General features: G+C 36.1%; 1 protein-coding gene across 4 annotated transcripts in view; it reads left to right on the top strand.

The window, feature by feature from the left end:
• TASOR (transcription activation suppressor) overlaps positions 1-19,776 on the top strand; it is a 51,789-nt gene that overhangs the window by 21,700 nt on the left and 10,313 nt on the right. For all 4 annotated transcript variants that reach the window (XM_044253335.1, XM_044253336.1, XM_044253338.1 and 1 more), the window contains exons 12-17: positions 8,789-8,861; positions 8,947-9,018; positions 10,171-10,872; positions 14,008-14,414; positions 15,757-15,898; positions 17,170-17,229. In XM_044253335.1, the coding sequence (XP_044109270.1) occupies positions 8,789-8,861; positions 8,947-9,018; positions 10,171-10,872; positions 14,008-14,414; positions 15,757-15,898; positions 17,170-17,229 (1,456 nt within the window). The remainder of the gene's footprint in view (positions 1-8,788; positions 8,862-8,946; positions 9,019-10,170; positions 10,873-14,007; positions 14,415-15,756; positions 15,899-17,169; positions 17,230-19,776) is intronic.

Below are 19,776 nucleotides of genomic sequence, written 5' to 3' on the forward strand. Positions count from 1 at the left end.
TGAGATCATTACCCAAGCCGAAGGCAGAGGCTCAACCCACTAAGCCACCCAGGCGCCCAAGTTAATAATTCTTAAAGCTAACTTAATATAAAGGAAAATGATGGATGTTCCTAAATTTGAATGTTATTTCTGATGTGAACATTCTATATATTTCCTGGTGTACATGTACAAGAATTTTTTTCTCTTGGGTATATATTTTTATTATCTCTAAGTATAATTATTGAATCATAACATAAACACGACTATTTATAAGATAATGCGATACTGTTTTAAGTATACCAATTTATATCCCCTACTATGAGCAAGTTCTCCTTAATTCACGCAGTCACTGATAAAGTCAGACTATAGCAAAATCTATAAAAGTTGTGTAGTTATAACTATAGTTGTAGTTACAACTATATTGTACTGTGATTTTAGCCAGTATTTTCCTGAGATATGAGTCGATCATCCTTTTATAAATTTATTTTAGTGTTCACTTGCCTGTTTTTTCTTTGGGTGGCTTATGTTTTCTTACTAATTTGAGGAATTTTGTATATATTTTGGGTACTAATACTGAGGTACGTGTGCTAGAATGGTTTTTTTTTTCCTTAAGCTACTTGCCTCTTTATTCATGGTTGGTTTTTTGAAGAACAGATGTTCTTAATCTAATTAAATTTATCTGCCTGAGTTTTAAGCACTGTTTATGACTTTAAGAAATCTTTCCTTACCCCTAGATTTTACAGATACTGCCCTAAGTTTTCTTGTGAATGTGTTATGATTTTGCCTATGTGGGTTTATTTATTTATTTTTTGGGGGGACATGATATAATGTAGGAATCCGACTTCACTTTGATGAGTAACAAGTATGAAGAACAAGTTGTTCTGAACCATTTATTGAATAGTCTCACCTTTCTCCACTAAGAAGCCTTGATAGGAGGTAGAGCCAACTGCCCCACTTTTTTCATCCTTTTCAGGAGTGTTTTGCTATATGACCTTCAGCTTTTTTCAAAAATTTAAGTTTCAACTTTGCTTTTTAAAGAAAAATTTTAGAATCAGCTTTAAGGTTCTTCCTCCCAAACCCTCTTCTCCCCCTGCCAAAAAACCCCTACTGGGATTTTTAAATTGGAATTTTATCAAATCTGTAGATCACATTTGACAGAATAGATGTCTTTTGTGATACCCATGAACAAGATTACCTCTTCATTCCTTTAGGGTATTCTTTTTTTTTTTTTTAAGGTCTTATTTATTTATTTGACAGAGATCACAAGTAGGCCAAGAGGCAGGCAGAGAGAGGAATGGAAACAGGCTCCCTGCTGAACAGAGAGCCAGATGCTGGGCTGGATGGGCTTGATCCCAGGACCCTGGGATCATGAACCAAGCCGAAGGCAGAAGCTTTAACCCACTGAGCCACCCAGGCGCCCCTTTAGGGTATTCTTTTAATAGAGTTTTATAATTTTCTGGATACACATCCTGCTTAGTTTTTGTTCAGTTTATCCCTGGGCATCTTGCTGTTTTTTGATGCCATTATGAACAGTATTTTCCATTTCAGTACATTTTCTGTTCTGTATGTAAAAATGTAATTGATGCAGGGCACCTGGGTGGCTCAGTGGGTTAAAGCCTCTCCCTTCAGCTCAGGTCATGATCTCAGGGTCCTGGGATCGAGCCCTGCATTGGGCTCTCTGCTCGGCAGGGAGCCTGCTCCCCCACCCCCCGCCTCCACCGCCTGCCACTCTGACTACTTGTGATCTCTGTCAAATAAAGAAATAAAATCTTTAAAAAAAAAAAAAATGTAATTGATGGGGTGCCTGGGTGGCTCAGTGGGTTAAACCTCTGCCTTTGGTTCAGGTCATGATCTCAGGGTCTTGGGTTCAAGCCCCACATCAGGCTGTCTGCTCAGTGGGGAGCCTGCTTCTTCCTCTCTTGCCTGTCTCTCTGCCTACTTGTGATCTCTGTCAAAAAAAAAAAATCTTTTAAAAAAATGTAATTGATATTTATATATTGATTTTGTTAGATCAGTGTATGAAATTTGAATAATTTGTTTTTTTTTTAAAGATTTTATTTCTTTATTTGACACACAGAGAGATCACAAGTAGGCAGAGGCAGGCAGAGAGAGAGGGGGAAGCAGGCTCCCTGCTGAGCAGAGAGCCTGATGTGGAGCTTGATCCCAGGACCCTGGGATCATGACTTGAGCTGAAGGCAGAGCCTTAACCCACTGAGCCACCCAGGCATCCTTATTTTGTTCTTTTTTATACATTATTTGGGATTGCTGTATAGACTTTATCATCTGAGAACTACATTGTTGTATTTTTTTCCTCTCCTTTCCTTTAGTTTTTTTATTTCTTTTTCTTATATTACTGTGTAATCTAGGCTCTCTAGTACTACAATGTTGAATAAAAGTGGTGGTTGTAGGCATTCTCTTATCTTTTTGAACATGTCTAACATCAGTCACTAGGTAGGAAGTTTGCAGTAGGTTTTTCACAAATCTCTTCATTAGTTTAAAAATTTTCTTCATTTTTTTAAAACCATAATGGGTTTTGAATTTATTGAATGCTTTGGGAGGGCCTTTATCAAGATGGTAACATGGTATATTGGTGTATTAGGGTCCTCCAGAGGAACAGAACTTGTAGGATGTACACATACAGAAAAAGATTTATTATAAAGAATTGGCTCACACAGTTATGGAGGCTAAAAAGTTCCAAGATTTGCAGTCAGCAAGCTGGAGATTCAGGAGAGTTTATATGTTAAACTCATCCAAAAATACTCTCAGAAATAGCTAGAATAAAGTTTGACCAAATATTTGGACACCCTGTGGCCTAGTCAAGTTGACACATAAAATGAACCATCACATGTAGAATTTATCCTGTAGACTTATAAGATGAATTATATTTTATCTTTTTCTAGTATTAAACTGTATTTGTTTTGCTGGTTAAGAACACCAACTCCAGGGGCACCTGGGTTGCTCAGTTGGTAAAAGGTCCAACTCTTGATCTTGGCTTAGGTCTTGATCTCATGGTCATGATGCGTTTGAGCCCTACCAGGATGGAGCGGAGCCTACCTTTAAAAAAAAAAAACAAAAAACTATCCGCTCCACTTTTTTTCTTTATGAAATGTGTGGTTTGGTCTGTGAATGTTCTCTTTAGGAATTTTTTATCTGTGATGATGAATGAGTTTTAACGTGCGAACTTTCTTTCTCATATTGTCCTTGTCTGGGTTTTGTATCCATATTCTACTAGTTTCTTAGATTTGATTTAAGTAGTATTCCTCATTTTGCAAGAGATGGATGTATAAATGATTAAAATGATACATTCTTTGGATGTTTTCTACCACTTTAACTGCAAAACTTGTCATTTATGGATGACTTTAAAGTAATGATTCAGTTTAATAATTGAACTTTTCAGGCTTTCTATTTTTCCTTGGTTAAGTTTGAACATATGGTTTTGTTTGGTTTTTAGGAATTTGTCCATTTCTTGTGTTTTTGTGTTTATTGTGATAGTCATTTATATAGTTTCTCATTAATAGCTGTTATGAGCGTTATTATATGGTAATTTCATTTTGCTTTCCTTGTTTAGTCACTTTTTACCAGAGGTTTATTTATTTTATTGGTCTTAAGAATCAAATTATGGTTTCAACCTTCTATTGTATCTTTGTTTTATCTTTTACTAATTTTAGCTGTTAGTTTTATTAACTTCCACTTTTGGAGGGTTCATTTTATTATTTCTGCCTTCTTTGGAATTTGGGAAAATGGTCATTGGATTTTGAGTTCCAACAACTGTTTTAGTTGCATTCCACAACTTCTAATGTGTAGAGTTTTCATAATTGATCTGTTCTAAATATTTCTTGGTTTCCATTGTGATTCCTTCTTTGACACATGATACAGAGGATGTTTTTAAATTTCCAAATATTATACTTTTTTAATTTGATCCTGTTAGAATAGGTGGTGATTATTGGAAATTTATTGATACTTGATCTAAAACTCACTTTGTGGTCAATTTTTGAACATGCCCTCTTGGTAGATTTGCTGCCGCCCCCCCCCAAAAAAAAAAGCCATGTATTCCTCAATTGTTAGATCCTGGGTGCATAATTCTGGGTTGACAGCTATTTTCTCTTAGCATGTTAGCTATATTACAGTATCTTCTGGTTTCTATTTTTGTTGAGAGGTCTGTTCTTAGTCTAATTACTATTCTTTTGTAAGTTATCTTTTTTCTGGTTGCTTTTTATCTTCATCTTTGGTGTTTTACAATTACATGTCTGGGTGTAGATTTCTTATTTATCTAGCTGGTGTATATTCTTTTGTATCTGGATTTACATATTCATTTCTGTAATACAGTTAGGTATTATCTGGCTATATTTGTCCTTCATTCTGTTTAGACTGTCTATAGGACCCTAGAGCACCATATGTCAGATCTTTTCATTTTGTACTTGGTATTTCTTTTGTGTTTTGTATTCACTTGTTTCTCTGTGCTGCATTCTGAGTAATTTCATCATAGCTGTTTTCTAGTTTACAAAGTCTGTCTTTAGCTGTGTCTAATTTGTTGTTTAATTCATTCATTGAGTGTTTAATTTCACATATTTTTGATTTCTGAAAGTTATATTTGATTATTCTTGATCTGCCTGGTCTTTTTTTTTTTTTTTAATAGATAGATTCTTGTTAATTTTTTAGGAATACTTCCTGAGTACTTATCATGTGCCAGGCACTGTTATAGGAGGTGGAGGTGTTACATTCTGATGTTCCTTGGTGTTTTTTTATTGAAAGGAGCTTCACTGTTTTAGTCTTTTTTTTTAACATCTAATTTATTTGTTTCAGGGGTACGGGTCTGTGATTCATCGGTGCTACACAGTTCACAGCACTCACCCTCTCCAGTGTCCATCACCCAGCCACCCATCTCCCTACCCCCTTCCCCTCCAGCAACCCTCGGTTTGTTTCTTGAGAAGAGTCTCTTATGGTTTGTCTCCCTCTCTGGTTTTGTCTTGTTTCATTTTTCCCTCCTTTTTTCCTATGATCCTCTGTCTTATTTCTCAGATTCCTCATATCAGTGAGATCATATGATAATTGTCTTTCTCTGATTAACTTATGTTATGTAGCACAATAGCCTCTAGTTCTATCACGTCATTGCAAATGGCAAGATTTCCTTTTTGATGGCTGCATAATATTCCTTTTTGTTTGTTTGTTTTGTGTGTGTGCACGCACCCCACATCTTTTTTTTTTTTTTTAAGATTTTATTTATTTATTTGACAGGCAGAGAGAGCAAGAGGAGGAAGCAGGCTCCCTGCAAAGCAGAGAGCCTGATGTGGGGCTCGATCCCCAGGACCCTGGGATCATGACCTGAGCCAAAAGGCAGAGGTTTTAACCCACTGAGCCACCTAGGTGCCCCAAGTATCACATCTTCTTTATCCATTCATCTGTTGATGGGCATCTAGGCTCTTTCTGTAGTTTGGCTATTGTGGATATTGCTGCTATATGTTTTAGCCATTTTTAAGTGTACACTTTCTTAGTGATTTTTAGTGGATTCACAGTATTGTGCAACCATCACAACTATCTGTTTTCAGAACATTTTGTTCACCCCAGAAAGAAACCTCATACCCATTAAGCATACGCTCCACATTTGTTCTCCAGTCCCTAATAACAATGAATCTACTTATTTCTTTATGGATTTGTCTGTTCTAGATACTTTATGTAAGTGGAATCATGCAGTATGTGCCTGGCTTCTTTCTCTTAGCATATTTTTTTTAAGATTTGTATATTTAAGAGGGGGAGGGGCAGAGAGAGAATCTTCACATAGACTCTCCACTGAGCATGGAGGGCCCACATGGGGCTCAGTCTCAAGACTCATGGGATCATGACCTCAGCCAAAACCCAAGAGTCAGTTACTCAACTGACTCAGTCACACAGGCATCCCTCTTAGCATAATACTTTTAAGGTTCATCCCATGTTGTAGCACATATCAGTTCTAAATTCCTTTTCATGGCTGAACAGTATTTCCTTGTATGGATAATACCACATTTTGTCCATTTATCAGTTGTTTCCTTTCTTCTTTATAAATAGCTGCTATGAACATTTGTGTACCAGTTTTTATGTGAACATGTTTTCAGTTCTTCAAGTTATTTCTTTAAGCAGCTCATAACCTGTTTTATATATTACATCTGAAATTCCAGTTGAAATCCTGGGGTGTTGGAATCTGTTGTTTCTGCTAAATCTCAGTTAGTGTGGCTTATTTCCTCCTAGGTTGTGAACTTACTGTTTTATATTTTTAACATATTTTTGTTTGCTTTTTTTTTAGACTTTATTATTTTAGTTTTTATGTAAATTAAGGTTAGTTAACATATAGTGTAGTATTCGTTTCAGGGGAAAGATTTTATTTAATTTAGAGAGAGAAGGGGGGGCGGGGGGCGCAGAGGGAGAAGAGAGAAAATCTCAAGAAGACTCTGCTGAGCATGGAGCCTGACTTGGGGCTGGATCCCAGGACCGTGAGATCATGACCTGAGCCGAAACCAAGAGTCAGACTCAGCCAGTTGAGCCACCCAGGTCCTGAAAGATTTTATTTTTAAGTAATCTCCACATCCAACACGGAGCTTGAACTCACAGTCCCGAGATCTAGTCACACGCTCTACCAACTGAGCTAGCCAGGTTCTCCAGCATTTTTGTGTTTGTACCATTTTACCTGTAATGTTTATTTGAAAAGTCAAAATAGTAGAATCAAGAAGTAAAAATTGGCAGACTAGGGGTACCTGGGTGGCTCAGTGGGTTAAGCCGCTGCCTTCGGCTCAGGTCATGATCTCAGGGTCCTGGGATCGAGTCCCGCATCGGGCTCTCTGCTCAGTGGGGAGCCTGCTTCCCTCTCTCTCTCTCTGCCTGCCTCTCTGCCTACTTGTGATCTCTCTCCGTCAAATAAAATCTTAAAAAATAAATAAATAAATTGGCAGACTAGATTAATACTGTTTTCTGAGGGGAAGAAAATAGTAAGGTATAATAGAGGCAGCAGAAAGATGGAATTCAAAGGTGTTTCTTCCCCTACAGCATTTAAAGTGTTTCTGGGAGCTAAAGGCAAATATACTATTTTTAGGGCTTCTCTCTGCTGGAGTATTGTTTCAGGATGTGGATTCCCTGTGTTCCATCGGTCTCTCGGGATGTTAAGGCCCATTAAAAGACAAGGGTCTTTATGGCACTGAACCAATGGAATTTAAAACCCTGGTATTAGAGTGGGTGAGACATTAAAATTACCTATATTTTCCTTAATGACCACAAAACATGAAAATCTTACTCGTACTTCCCAGCTTCGTGTTCTGACAAACCAAGAGATGGGTAAAATGTTAAAAGGAATATGATATGTAAAATGTTTTAGGGATACCCAGGTGGTCCAGTAGCTTAAGGATCTGACTCTTGATTAGGTCATGATCTCATGGTTGTGAAATCCAGCTCCATGTCAGGCTCTGTGCTCAAGAGTCTGCTCGAGATTCTCTCTCTCCCGGCCCTCTGTGCATACTCTCTTTCTAAATAAATAAAAATGAAACATTTTGGATAAAAGTATTTGAGTCTGAAACAAATTTTGCATGTACATTGTCCATTTTACTTTTGGCTGTTCATTGTCTTTATTAAATGTAAATTGATAGCAGTTATTTTCTGTCCATTAAATTATGGGTTCTTTCACAGACTTTGTTTACTGGAATTAATAGAAATTTAGGTGACATGTACTTCCTTTTAGAGTCCCGATAACCTTTTATGTTCAACTGTCATGCTTAGATCTTCTTTTCTTCCCCTTTCTTCAATCTAAAACATACAGCAAATGATTGCAGTAGCTGACAAACTTTCTTGCATTACTTTTTTTTATTTCCCCCTCCTTCAGAGTGCTGTTGGAGGTTTTTTTGTTGGTTTTTGAACTCCATTTCAAAAGGACATATACTCTTGAGGGCATTCCTGGCTAACCTGGTATTCTTACCTTTTTACAATTGAGCTCACAATCTTTCCTTCTAGACTTGTATGTTTGTCCTAGTCTGCCATCACCTTTTTGCTAATCTTAAGTACTCTAATGCCTGCAGACCATTCATCAATTGTAACTGCCTTTGCTCGTGATGTTGACTCTTAAAATAGTCCTTCCCATAATCTTAGGCTCTTGGCAGTGTTCCTATCTTTCAAAATCCACCTAAAGTACACTGTCAGTATCTTTTCTAACTATAAACTATATTTTTTCTCTTCTTGTTTTGTATATCTTTTTGAGAACTTCTCTGTTTTGAATAATTATTGATATTTCTTCTGTTACTGTCCACCCAATTATAAATTTCTTATGATCAAGGCTCTTGTGTTGCTTGTCTTTAAAGTTCTTTCTGGCAAGGCAAATTGCCTTAGGTTGAAAGGTGTTCATTAACTATGTGAAGAATTAGATTATAGCAACACATTTAATTTGAGATTAGCTTGACCTCATGAAATGTAATGTTTGTGCTATACTTGTTTTTATACCCTTAACATTTAGCACACTGCTTTGGCAATTTAACATGTCTGAATTGTTGAGGAAGGTATTTGAAGTCTTTAATTTGGTCCTTGTATTTTAGTGTCAAGGAAAAATCAAGTTGGTTTCACGGTTAATTAGGGGAATTCGTTCAGTAATATCTTCTTATTACTAATATGAGAACTAGGGAATTTTTGTTTGCTTGGAATTCTGTTAATCAGAGAGTTCATAGAGTTTTTAATGTGGTAGCAATATTTTTCCTAAAGCAAGATGACTTGTTTGCTTTAATTATTAGAAACTGCTGTGTGCCTGCCTTATGATGAGTAATAATGAAGCAGATTCGGCTTCTTCCCTTTTCCAAAAATGCAGGTCCTTGTTAAACCTTTGGGAGACCGAGGATACCTTTTTCTTCTCTCTCCTTGTCAAATGGCTTCTCCATATGGTAAGTGATCTCTCTAATTTTTACAATTCTTTTTAATTTTTTCATTAGAACATATTGCTAACCAGTTTGGCTTCTGTTTTTTTAGAACATCAAACTGCCAGATCTCGAGTCCTACATGCTTTATTTCTATTTCAGGAACCTAGAGGCATAGTTACTTGTAAGTTCTTTGAATATCTAAATCAAGTCACTGATAAATACTTACATTTCTTTGAAATTTTCCAGATAACTCAGTAAACATTTTTTTTCTTATATCATATTTTGGAAAATACTATGGGGCTATTAAGATGTATTAGCAAAATAAAACATAAACTATATATGACTTGATTATTTTTTAATGGAAAATTCTTTGGGAGTTAACAGTATTTTCACTAAATGAACATTGATTGTAATTATTATTTTTTTAATTTCATTTATTTATTTGACAGATCACCAGTAGGCAGAGAGGCAGGCAGAGGGAGAGGGAAACAGGGTCCCAGATGAGCAGAGAGCCCAATGCGGGGCTTGATCCCCAGGACCCTGGGATCATGACCTGAGGCGAAGGCAGAGGCTTAACCCACTGAGCCACCCAGGTGCCCCATTGATTGTAATTATTAAAATACTGTAGTAGCTTTGGTTTTTAGGGTTCTATATTATTAGTAGTATTTTTTTTAGCTGAGTTCATTTTTGCATTCAAATTTTAACAACAATAAAAAGATCATATGCTAGTCTAAATTTAGGCCATTTAAAATTAATAAAAATTTTTTACACTGGTGTTAGAGAAAATTTGCTATTCACTGTTTCTAAGAAAGTACTTCAATGCTATATTAAGGTAAAATTCCCACTGATGGGTTTCATTGTTAAATTAAGAATGACATTTTCAATTGTAGCCACTTGGGTGTTTAGATATCTGTCTATACGGTGTAAAACATTAATGTAAAGTTAGATTTATTACAGTACAGCAGGAAGGAGTGATATTGCTATCAGTTGCAGGATTCTCTTACAAGGGGCCTAGATTTTGCCTTGCTTCTTTATTTCTCTTTACATTTCCCTGCTACCAGTTGAATGCCAAGGGACAATAAGAAATGAAGATCTTCAATGAGTGGGTGTTTTTCCCTTTAAAAATACCCTCTACAATTTTTAGTTTCTTAAGCGGCCTCTTTTTAGAAGCAACACTCTTCGTTTATTTCTATGTTGCGTGTATGTATTAGAGTACATACTGCTAGTTTGGCTTACCATTAATGTATAAATGTTGTTGCATTTCTTTGACAACATGTAGATCTGTGTTTGATTCTTGATTGCTAACATGGTTTGCCTTTTTGTTTGTTTACAGCACAGAAAGGTTCAACTAATGCAACACCACAGAAGAGACATGAGAGCATGACAGATGTATTAAAAATAACTCAGTTTTTACAGTTTGCTTTGATTCAGTGTCGAAAGGAATTCAAAAATATAAATACTATAAATTTTCATTCTGTTGTTGAAAAGTATGTAAATGAATTTTTTAAGCGAGGTTTTGGTTCAGGTAAACGAGAGTTTATCATGTTTCCATATGATTCCCGATTAGATGATAAAAAATTCTTATACTCAGCTCCAAAAAATAAATCCCATATTGATAATTGTTTGCATGCCTATATTTTTCGGCCTGAAATGTATCAGTTACCAATTTGTAAATTGAAAGAGCTTTTTGAAGAAAATAGAAAACTTCAACAGTTCAGTCCACTCTCAGATTATGAAGGCCAAGAAGAAGAAATGAATGGTACAAAAATGAAATTTGGAAAACGAAATAACTCAAGGGGTGAAACTATTATACCTAGAAAGCAGAAGTCCTCTCACTCTTTGGATTATGATAAGGATAGAGTCAAAGAATTGATTAATTTAATTCAGTGTAGGAAAAAAAATGTGGGTGGGGACTCAGACACAGAAGATATGAGAAGCAAAACTGTCTTGAAGAGGAAGCTTGAGGATCTACCTGAAAATATGAGAAAGCTCGCCAAAACCAGTAATTTATCTGAAAATTGCCATCTATATGAAGGTAAAAATATCAGGTTGCTTTTATATAGTATAAAAATAACAACCAAAAATACAGTAAAATAGTTCTGTCCTTTCCCCTAGTATAGGGGTCTGCAAGTTATAGCCTCAGAACCAATCCAACCTGTCCCCTATTTTTGTAAAGAAAGTAATCGGATTTCTGAATTGTATAGCTTAGGCTAATACGAGGAAAATAAAGTATGCTTGGCTATTGTCCTATTAATTGGAGTTCTTGTCCTTTTATGTCCTGTTAATTTTATAATTGGGAAAGTACATTGAATATTAGGTTCCTTTAGCATGTTGCTTAGTGAAAGGAACCTTCTGAGGTTTAAAATTTGATATCTTAGATGCATACACATTTTTTTCCCACCCCAGTAATATGTTTGACTTGTTCTTTTTTTCTATTTTTCTTTATTTTGTTTTAGTTTACAGTAAAAGTCAGAAATGGGACATCCTTTTTTTAAGTGTGTGTTGCAGTACTGCAAGTACTCTAAAACATATTTTTCATCTAGATTTTTAATATCTTCACACTGCTTAAAAAAGCATGAAATGTCTTTGAGTTCGTGGACCTTTGAATTTTGTGCTGCTGCTCTTCTTGTTGTTTGTGGCAGATACCAATATTCCATTCCTGTTTCTTACTAAGCTATTTTACTTATATATGTTCAAATTCAGTGTGTCTCAGAACTGATTAGGTTAAATCAGTGTTTTTATACTGTTCTCTTAGCCATCAGTGCTTGTATCCTCAGTTACTTTTCACTTATCTGCTCTCCTTTCTCTATTCCTACACATATGGTAACCGCTGGCCACGTGTTGTATTTAAGTTTAAATTAAAATGGGGGCACCTGGGTGGCTCAGTGGATTAAAGCCTCTGCATTCAGCTCAAGTCATGATCTCGGGGTCCTGAGATCGAGCCCCACATCAGGCTCTCAGCTCTGTGGGGAGCCTGTTTCCTCCTCTCTCTCTCTCTCTTTCTCTCTCTGCCTGCCACTCTGCCTACTTGTGATCTCTGTCAAATAAAAATCTTTTTAAAAAAATGTTTAAATTAAAATGAAATAAAGATTCATTTCATGTATTATATTTGGAACATTGCATAAGCCATATCACTGTATTGCAATAGCACAGATAGAGAACACTTCCATCATTGTAGAGCGTTCTGTTTGACAGTGCTGTCGTCTTCAGTAACTTTCAAGTGTTTTCTTCTTTATTTGATCTGTGTTTTTTCTTTCCAGCATTTTCATCTTGTTCTTACCTCTTGGGTGGCTTTCCTGGCATCTGTCACCCATTTCAGTATCATGTTCTTTTAGTCTCAGCTTCGTATACGTCTTTTCAAAAGTTTTTGATAGATTGGCCATAACCCACATGGGTAACCATGTTTCCCACTCTTTTTTCACATATTCCTTGATTAGGGTTCTTCTCTCTCCCCAGAATATGTCATAGTCAGCCCTTTACACTCCTTTTTCTTTCTTCCTGAAGCATCTTTCATTTCTCTCAACCCTTATATCTTTGCATTTCAGATTCCTCCCTAGATTTTGGCTCTTCTGCTTCTTGATTGTTATTACCTTTAGCTTACGCCATGCTGAACCTGTGGACATTTACTGATCTGCACTGCCTTAACTGTTGACCTGGTGTCTTGAGAATTAATTGCTCACCATGTGCCAGGTGTTTTACATATATGGACTCATTTAGTTCTTGAGTTGTAGACATTATTATCCTTAATTTACAGATGAAAAAAATCTGAAGAATTTGAGTAATTTTACCTAAAGTTATGTAGTTCATTAATCCATGTTTAATTCATAACTTAGTTGTGACTGACTCTAAAACATTGTAAATACAGCCCAGACTTGGCTGTATTTACTAGCACTAGCACATAATGGTCAAGATACTTAAGTTTCAGTACTGTTTTAGCTGATAATTGATTTTGTCTATGTGAAAAAATAGTCGTGCGTTATCAATAATAACAATGGTGGGAAAGCCAGGCCAATAAGCCAAAGTAGAAGCCAAATAGGCAGGGGAGAAGGGAGAGATAGGTTAAATTTGAACTAGTGACAGTCAGACTTGCATTTCTAGGTGTTCCTCATTTGTGTTTCTAAATTTTTTTCCCCCCGTAGTTCATTATACTCTGCTTAAATTGGAAATCCTGACATCTATCCAGGCTTTACCCTTCAGCATTACAAGCACCATTTCCTGAATGTCTATTCCCTTTGTAGGTTTTAAATATAATGGTTGTGTAGATCACCCATATTTATACCTGCTTGTAACCATCTCTTAACATGTTTTATCTCATAGTACTTTTTGTTCTTAGTGCAAGTTTGGTATAGACTGCTTCAGGATAATTTTGTATCTCTAGTTTAGCTTTGTTCTGAATTAAGTAATCTAGTCATTCAAGATAAGGTTTTAGATTATAAGAATATCAAGCTTTATCTTAAAGACAAAATCTAATAGGTATAAAGGAGATAGAAATCAAATTAAGTCATGGTTTGTTTTTTTTTAGTAGATTTAAATGTAATCTGCATGTCCTAACATTTTGCAGAATAACAAGTACAGATATTTTATCTGTTTTCAAGTCAGATAAAACTGGGGGTAAACGGATACGGATTTTGGTAATAGAGTTTAAGGTAACTACAGTACAGGTATTAATATATATTATCCACACTACTAGCATGATGTCTGAGCTCATTTCTCCATTAATACAGTTTTCAAGTTATGAAAATAAGCTTTCATTTATGGTAATTTCTAGCTATGTGCAAATTTTATTTTAATTTTTCTTACTACTTTTAAAGGATTTTTATTTATTTATTTGAAAGAGAAAGTACATACATACGGGGAGAAGCAAGCTCGCCACTGAGCAGGGAGTCTGATGTGGGGCTTAATCCCAAACCCCTGGGATCATGACTTGAGCAAAAGGCAGGTGCTTAGCCAACTGAGCCACCTTGGTAGTACCTGCTATGCACAAAATTTTAGAACCAGTTATATTTGTAAAGAAAGGGATGGATGTACTCGTACAGTCTAAGCTAGTGGTCTGATTGGATTCTTTCCCATAAATATCTTATGACAATTAATTTCTAGGTATATATGATTTTTAAGTTTTTATGCAAACATTCCAAACTAAGATAAGGTTTTTCTTTCTCTTTACCTTCAGGGTCTCCTCAGCCTATTGGCTCTCTTGGGCATGATGCTGATTTGAGACAGCAGCTGCAGGATACCTCTAATTCCGGTGTTGCTGATATCCATCGGCTTTTTAATTGGCTATCAGAAACACTAGCAAATGCACGACATTCTGATGCATCCTTGACAGACACAGTCAACAAAGCCTTAGGATTGAATACTGATGATGCCTATGAAGAGCTGAGGCAAAAGCATGAGTATGAGTTGAGCTCTCCCCCAGATAAGAAAGAATATGAGCAGCCTACTTGTACAAAAATTGAAAGTGTGCATTTTAAGGGCACTCAGAGCCCATTGCTAGAAGTTGATCCATCATTGTTAAAGTATCCTGTTGCTGTTTCTACTGGTGAAGCAGGCATGGACCATAAACTACATTTGAAAGAAGTAAGCATGTGTCTTTTGTTTATATATGTTGTTTTTGTGAATGTGTGTCTGAAAGAGGATGTAGGTGTGTTTCAATGGGATTTTTTTCCCTTTCAAAAAGAAAGAAAATACACATTGCAATGAAGATATCTGTCCAGGATAGTAGTTCTAAGCTATTCCTTATTACAAAGGGAAGTAAAAAGCAGAAGTAGCTGTTTTCCTTCCTGCTTATAGGTTTGTGTGTATCGGCATATATATAGTTAATAAAATTGAATCCTCAAAAGATTGGCTTTCTACTGGCAGTTCTAGAATCCAAAAGGGATATAAACAAGATTAGGTAGTTTATATTTTTCATGCAAAGAGGAATGGAATGTGAGTGTCCTTTAAGGATTACTTCTGAAATGACTCTGAGCATTGCTTGACAGGACATCCAGTTGGTTTATGAAGGAAACTTAGTACTGATCTCCAGTTGAGAAGTAACCTTGTCTTCCCCAAAATGTGGCTGCGTCTCTGGAAAATAACAATAACAGGATGGCACCATTTTCCTAAGGGTTCATTTCTAATTTCCTTTTCTCTCCTATTTCTCTCACCTGCCTTTGAATAAAAGTCATATGCATGTCCCCAGGCTTTCTGCACATAGTTTTAGGATATTTATTTTAGGGGGAGGATGATATCAGGAGACCCACTTGCAGAATTATGTAACTTAGGTAACTAACTAATATTATTAACATTTCCTGACATATTTAATATTCTAAATTGAGTTGATAGGAGCATAGGCCAAACTCTGCCCACTGCCTTCATCTGTCTATTTATTTATTTATTTATTTATTTGAGAGCGCAGCCACGAGTGAGAGGGAGAGAGACTCTTAGCCCATCATGGGGCTCAATCTCAACCCTCATCATGATCTGAGCCAAAATCAAAAGCCAGATTCTTAACTGACTGAGCCATCTCGGTGCCCCCGCCCACTGGAACACTGTGGAACACAGCCATTTGTGTAGGTGGGTCCTCTGGCTGCTTTTGCACTACACAGGCAGACCTGGGTATCCAGCCCACAAAGCCTAAAATACTTGGTGCTTTACTGAAAATTCTTACAGCCTCTGCTCTAAATCAACATCAAATTATGTTTTGAGGGAAAACATCATGTTTTAATTAAGACGAGAGTATTTTAACTTTGCCATGCTGTTTTTACTCATTTGTAATGTTTAGATTGAAGCTTGTGGATTTGCTATCAAAAAACAGTGGAATGTGTGACTTGGTTTCAGGGTTGTGAGTTCAAACCCCACATTGGGTGTGGAGCCTACTTGTTTATTCTGGACATAAAAGTTAATTGAAAAGCTATTGAATATGTACTCTAATTTTTAGGATCCAAATTTAATTAACATGAGTAATTTTGAAGATTGTAGTCTGTGTCCCACTGTTCCCATTGAACATGGATTCCGCAGACAGTCTAAGTCAAATAATGTTGAAGAGACTGAAATACATTGGAAACTGATTCCAATTACAGGTAAGAGCACATATACTGGGACTTTGGTTTGCTTGGTTTTACTTAGCAGTTTCCTAAAGGGTTTATCTTTTCTAGATTCCATTCTTGGGTCAGTGGGTGGTTCATCTTACTTGGCTCTGACATGATCTTATTTTGAACAATGTAATGTTGGTTTTGGTGCATTTGGAGCAATGATGCTGGTTTTGGTCAGCATCAGCAAATATCTGCACAACAGCCTATAAAAGCAGAGGGATTTAAAACATACTTTCCCAATGGAGTTTAGCATGCAGACTTCTAAATGAATATTGTTGGCAGAAATTGAGTTTCTAATAAGGTGAGATAGTGACAGAGGTGAAATGATGGTCTTTGGGACAACAGATTAAATGCTATCTTCTCAAATTATTAGAACACACTTCACTATAAGAAGCTATCCTCTAAGAAGTTATGTTGAGGTTCATCTGTTTGGGAAAAAACAAACAAACTTAATTTCTTAACATTGGATTATCTTAGAAAACTTAGATCATCATAGAGATTACCCTGAAGTGATCAAATGCAGAAGTCCCTAGAAAGCTTATTGGACCATGGGGCAAGACTAGGTTAATGTTGAAAGATAATTTTTACAATATTCTAATTTCTCTGTGTAGACACATAAACACACACACACATATACATACTCTTAATATTCTAAGTTCTTACCTTTGTTAGCTAAGCATTTTTGGAAATATTCCCAGGGCACATCTTTTCCATTCCTAGTCCTTTAAAAAGAAGAAAAAAAAAAAAAAAACCAACTTTTTGCTAAAAAGTTAGACTGGCTTGTGACCTAGAAGCTACTGAGACCTCCAAGGACTCTGAGAAGAATTTCTAAAACTTGAAGAATTACCATGGGCTTCAGCACCATTCTCTACTTAGTATCTTACCAGAAGGGCAAGAGCTCTAGAAGTGATGGTAGAGAAGAGACTGGTACTTAAGAGCTGGAGATGTTGGCTTGAGTGGGAGAAACACAGTAAAAAAGTAGTCAATACAAGTCATTATCCTAACCATTCTTCATTTAGGTAGCTTTGTAATTGATGTTCAGAGCCATTTGAAGGTGCAACATCTAGATGTTGATATTCCATCATCATCTGAATGGAAAGGGAAGCAACTTCTATTTCTGAATGACCCTTCTGGATTGTTTTAGGCAGAAGATGTAATACTTGGATTTGTTAGCATTTGGGGTTGTCGGAAAGGTGCTTAATATAGGTATCACATATATCTGAAAAGAGTCTACAAATCTAATGGATGCTTTCCCTCAGGAGGGAATGCAAGAAGCCCAGAAGACCAGCTGGGGAAACATGGTGAGAAACAAACACCAGGTGAGAAGCCTCCCTTTGCTTTTCCTCCCGATGTGCCCTTCTTCAGAATTGCTACTTGCATTTCTGGTTCTCTATCAGTAGGGCACCATTTTGAGTTCTGTTATTACAGAAAATTTGGACAACATCATATTTGCATTTAAAATCTTTGATTTGTATCAAATATTCTTATACAAAGAATGTGTTTAAAGAAGTCACTGAGTATTCGGAGATTAAGTTTTCTTCACTGTAGTGATTCTGTCTGACATGATGTCTTGGGAAGATGGGAATTTTTTTCTTAATCCATTTCTGTAGAATACCCTATACAAAACAGTCTTCAAGTTTCTTTAAAGTTTAAAAAACAAAAGGATTGAGACCCGTTATCTTCTAGGTTCATTATTCCTAATCTTGAAATTTTGACCCAATTAGTCTGATTATTTAAGTAAAGTAGTGTAAATAAGAGATTAGGAAACTTTGGGATTTCAGAAACAGTTACAGATGTTGCTGATTAGCCAGTTGCTGTTGGGTCTTAGAAGACCTTTTCTTTTGTCTGAGTTCAGTCCATTCAGCATCTCTGCAGATGGTCATAGGCATTGTTTTCTTGCTTAGAGTTTGGTGGTGGGCCTTTTTTGTTTGTTTCAATTTCATTATATCTTATTCTTTCAGAAACCGTAAGTGGTAATGGGTTTTTTTCCTTAATTTGAAGGAAAGCTAAGTGGCATAGTTTTAGTTTATCTTTATGGTTTTCCTCTCCATAGAGTTTTTTTTTTAAAAAGACTGAATGGTTTTCTTTAAGAAAATCTTTTGTCTCCTCCTAGGAAAAATGACCCAAAAAAAGCAAAACAGGAACAACAGATATAAGACATACAGGAAAGTGCATAAATCTTTAGTACACAGCTCAATGGGTTTTTACATGTGTATAGACTCATGTTACAACTGCCCAAATCAAGATTTAGAACATTTCCAACACCCCCAGGTTTTCTTCTTTAGTCTTCCAGTAGGTACTCCCCCTGATCCAGCTGTAAGCACTAATCTAATTTTTGTTTGTTTGTTTGTTTAACCATAGATTAGTTATACCTGTTCTTAAATTTAAGGTAAATGGAACCTACAATGTCTTGTTTTGTTTTTGGCTGTTTCACTCAACATTATCCCTGGAATTCACCTATTTTCTATCTGTCAGTAATCCTTTCTCATTAGAAGCAGCCAGGTATCTTGTTTATGCTTCAACGTGCACCATTGGCATCTGCAGTCCTCTTTTATTTGTCATACCATCTTTATATTTTGTGATGGAAAATGTAAACATGTAAATGATGCTGCCTTAGAGAACTCATTATTCCCCTTTCAGAGTCAAAGTACTGCAATGCTTGAATGACAGTCATTAGAAAACATGTATTATTGTTATTGACATGTGTTTAGATCATTACTGAGAAGACATTTTTTAAGACAAATTCAGTTCTAGTGATTAGAATCTTATAGGGGAAGTTTGTGCAAAATAGAATTAGATGATGGTATTTTTTTTAAAGAGATTTTTTTGCTTTTTTAAAAGAGATTTAAACTTTTTTTTTTTTTTTTGTTAAGATTATTTATTTATTTATTTGACAGACAGAGATCACAAGTAGGCAGAGAGGCAGGCAGAGAGAGAGAGAGAGAGAGGAAAGCAGGCTCTCCGCTCAGCAGAGAGCCTGATGCGGGACTCGATCCCAGGACCCTGGGATCATGACCCGAGCCGAAGGCAGTGGCTTAACCCACTGAGCCACCCAGGCGCCCCTAAACTTTTTTAATGGAGGAAAATTCCCTACATGGATTTAAGCTTAATTCAGCTTTAAAAAAAAAAATTCCCTTTATCATAGCCCTTCAGGCATAAGCTTATTGGTCTGAACTACAGCTATATGTCTTGGGAGCAGGTATTTCATTTGAAATAATACATAATTGGGGCGCCTGGGTGGCTCAGTGGTTAAGCCGCTGCCTTCGGCTCAGGTCATGATCTCAGGGTCCTGGGATCGAGGCCCACATCGGGCTCTCTGCTCAGCAGGGAGCCTGCTTCCTCCTCTCTCTCTGCCTGCCTCTCTGCCTGCTTGTGATCTCGCTCTGTCAAATAAATAAATAAAATCTTTAAAAAAAAAAAAAAAAGAAATAATACATAATTGGAAGTTTAAAAATTATAGGTGGTATTCCCCAACCTCTTTGTTTTACAAGGTACAGTTTAAATGTTTTTATATAAATAAATCAGACATCTGATATGGTATTCAAGAAGAAGTGGAAAAGTATCTCAAAAAGTAAAATACCTCAAAAAGTCTTGCAGCCCTGTCCTAGACACTTAGTTTCATTGCATGGATCAACCTCTGTTAGAAATTTCTTATGTATCCTTCCAGACATTTTGTTTATGCACTAAACCCCATGTTACAGATTTAAGAAGGATGTTCTGTATTCTGGAGTTATTTTACGGAACTTGAATTTCTGCTTTAACAGTTTCATAAGTTTTTTGGGTTTGTTTGTTTGTTTAACTTTTTTTTTTTTTTTAAGATTTTATTTATTTATTTGACAGAGAGAGAATCACAAGTAGGCAGAGAG

The sequence above is a fragment of the Neovison vison genome, chromosome 6 (genome assembly GCF_020171115.1).
Source record: "Neovison vison isolate M4711 chromosome 6, ASM_NN_V1, whole genome shotgun sequence".
Lineage (NCBI taxonomy): Eukaryota > Metazoa > Chordata > Mammalia > Carnivora > Mustelidae > Neogale > Neogale vison.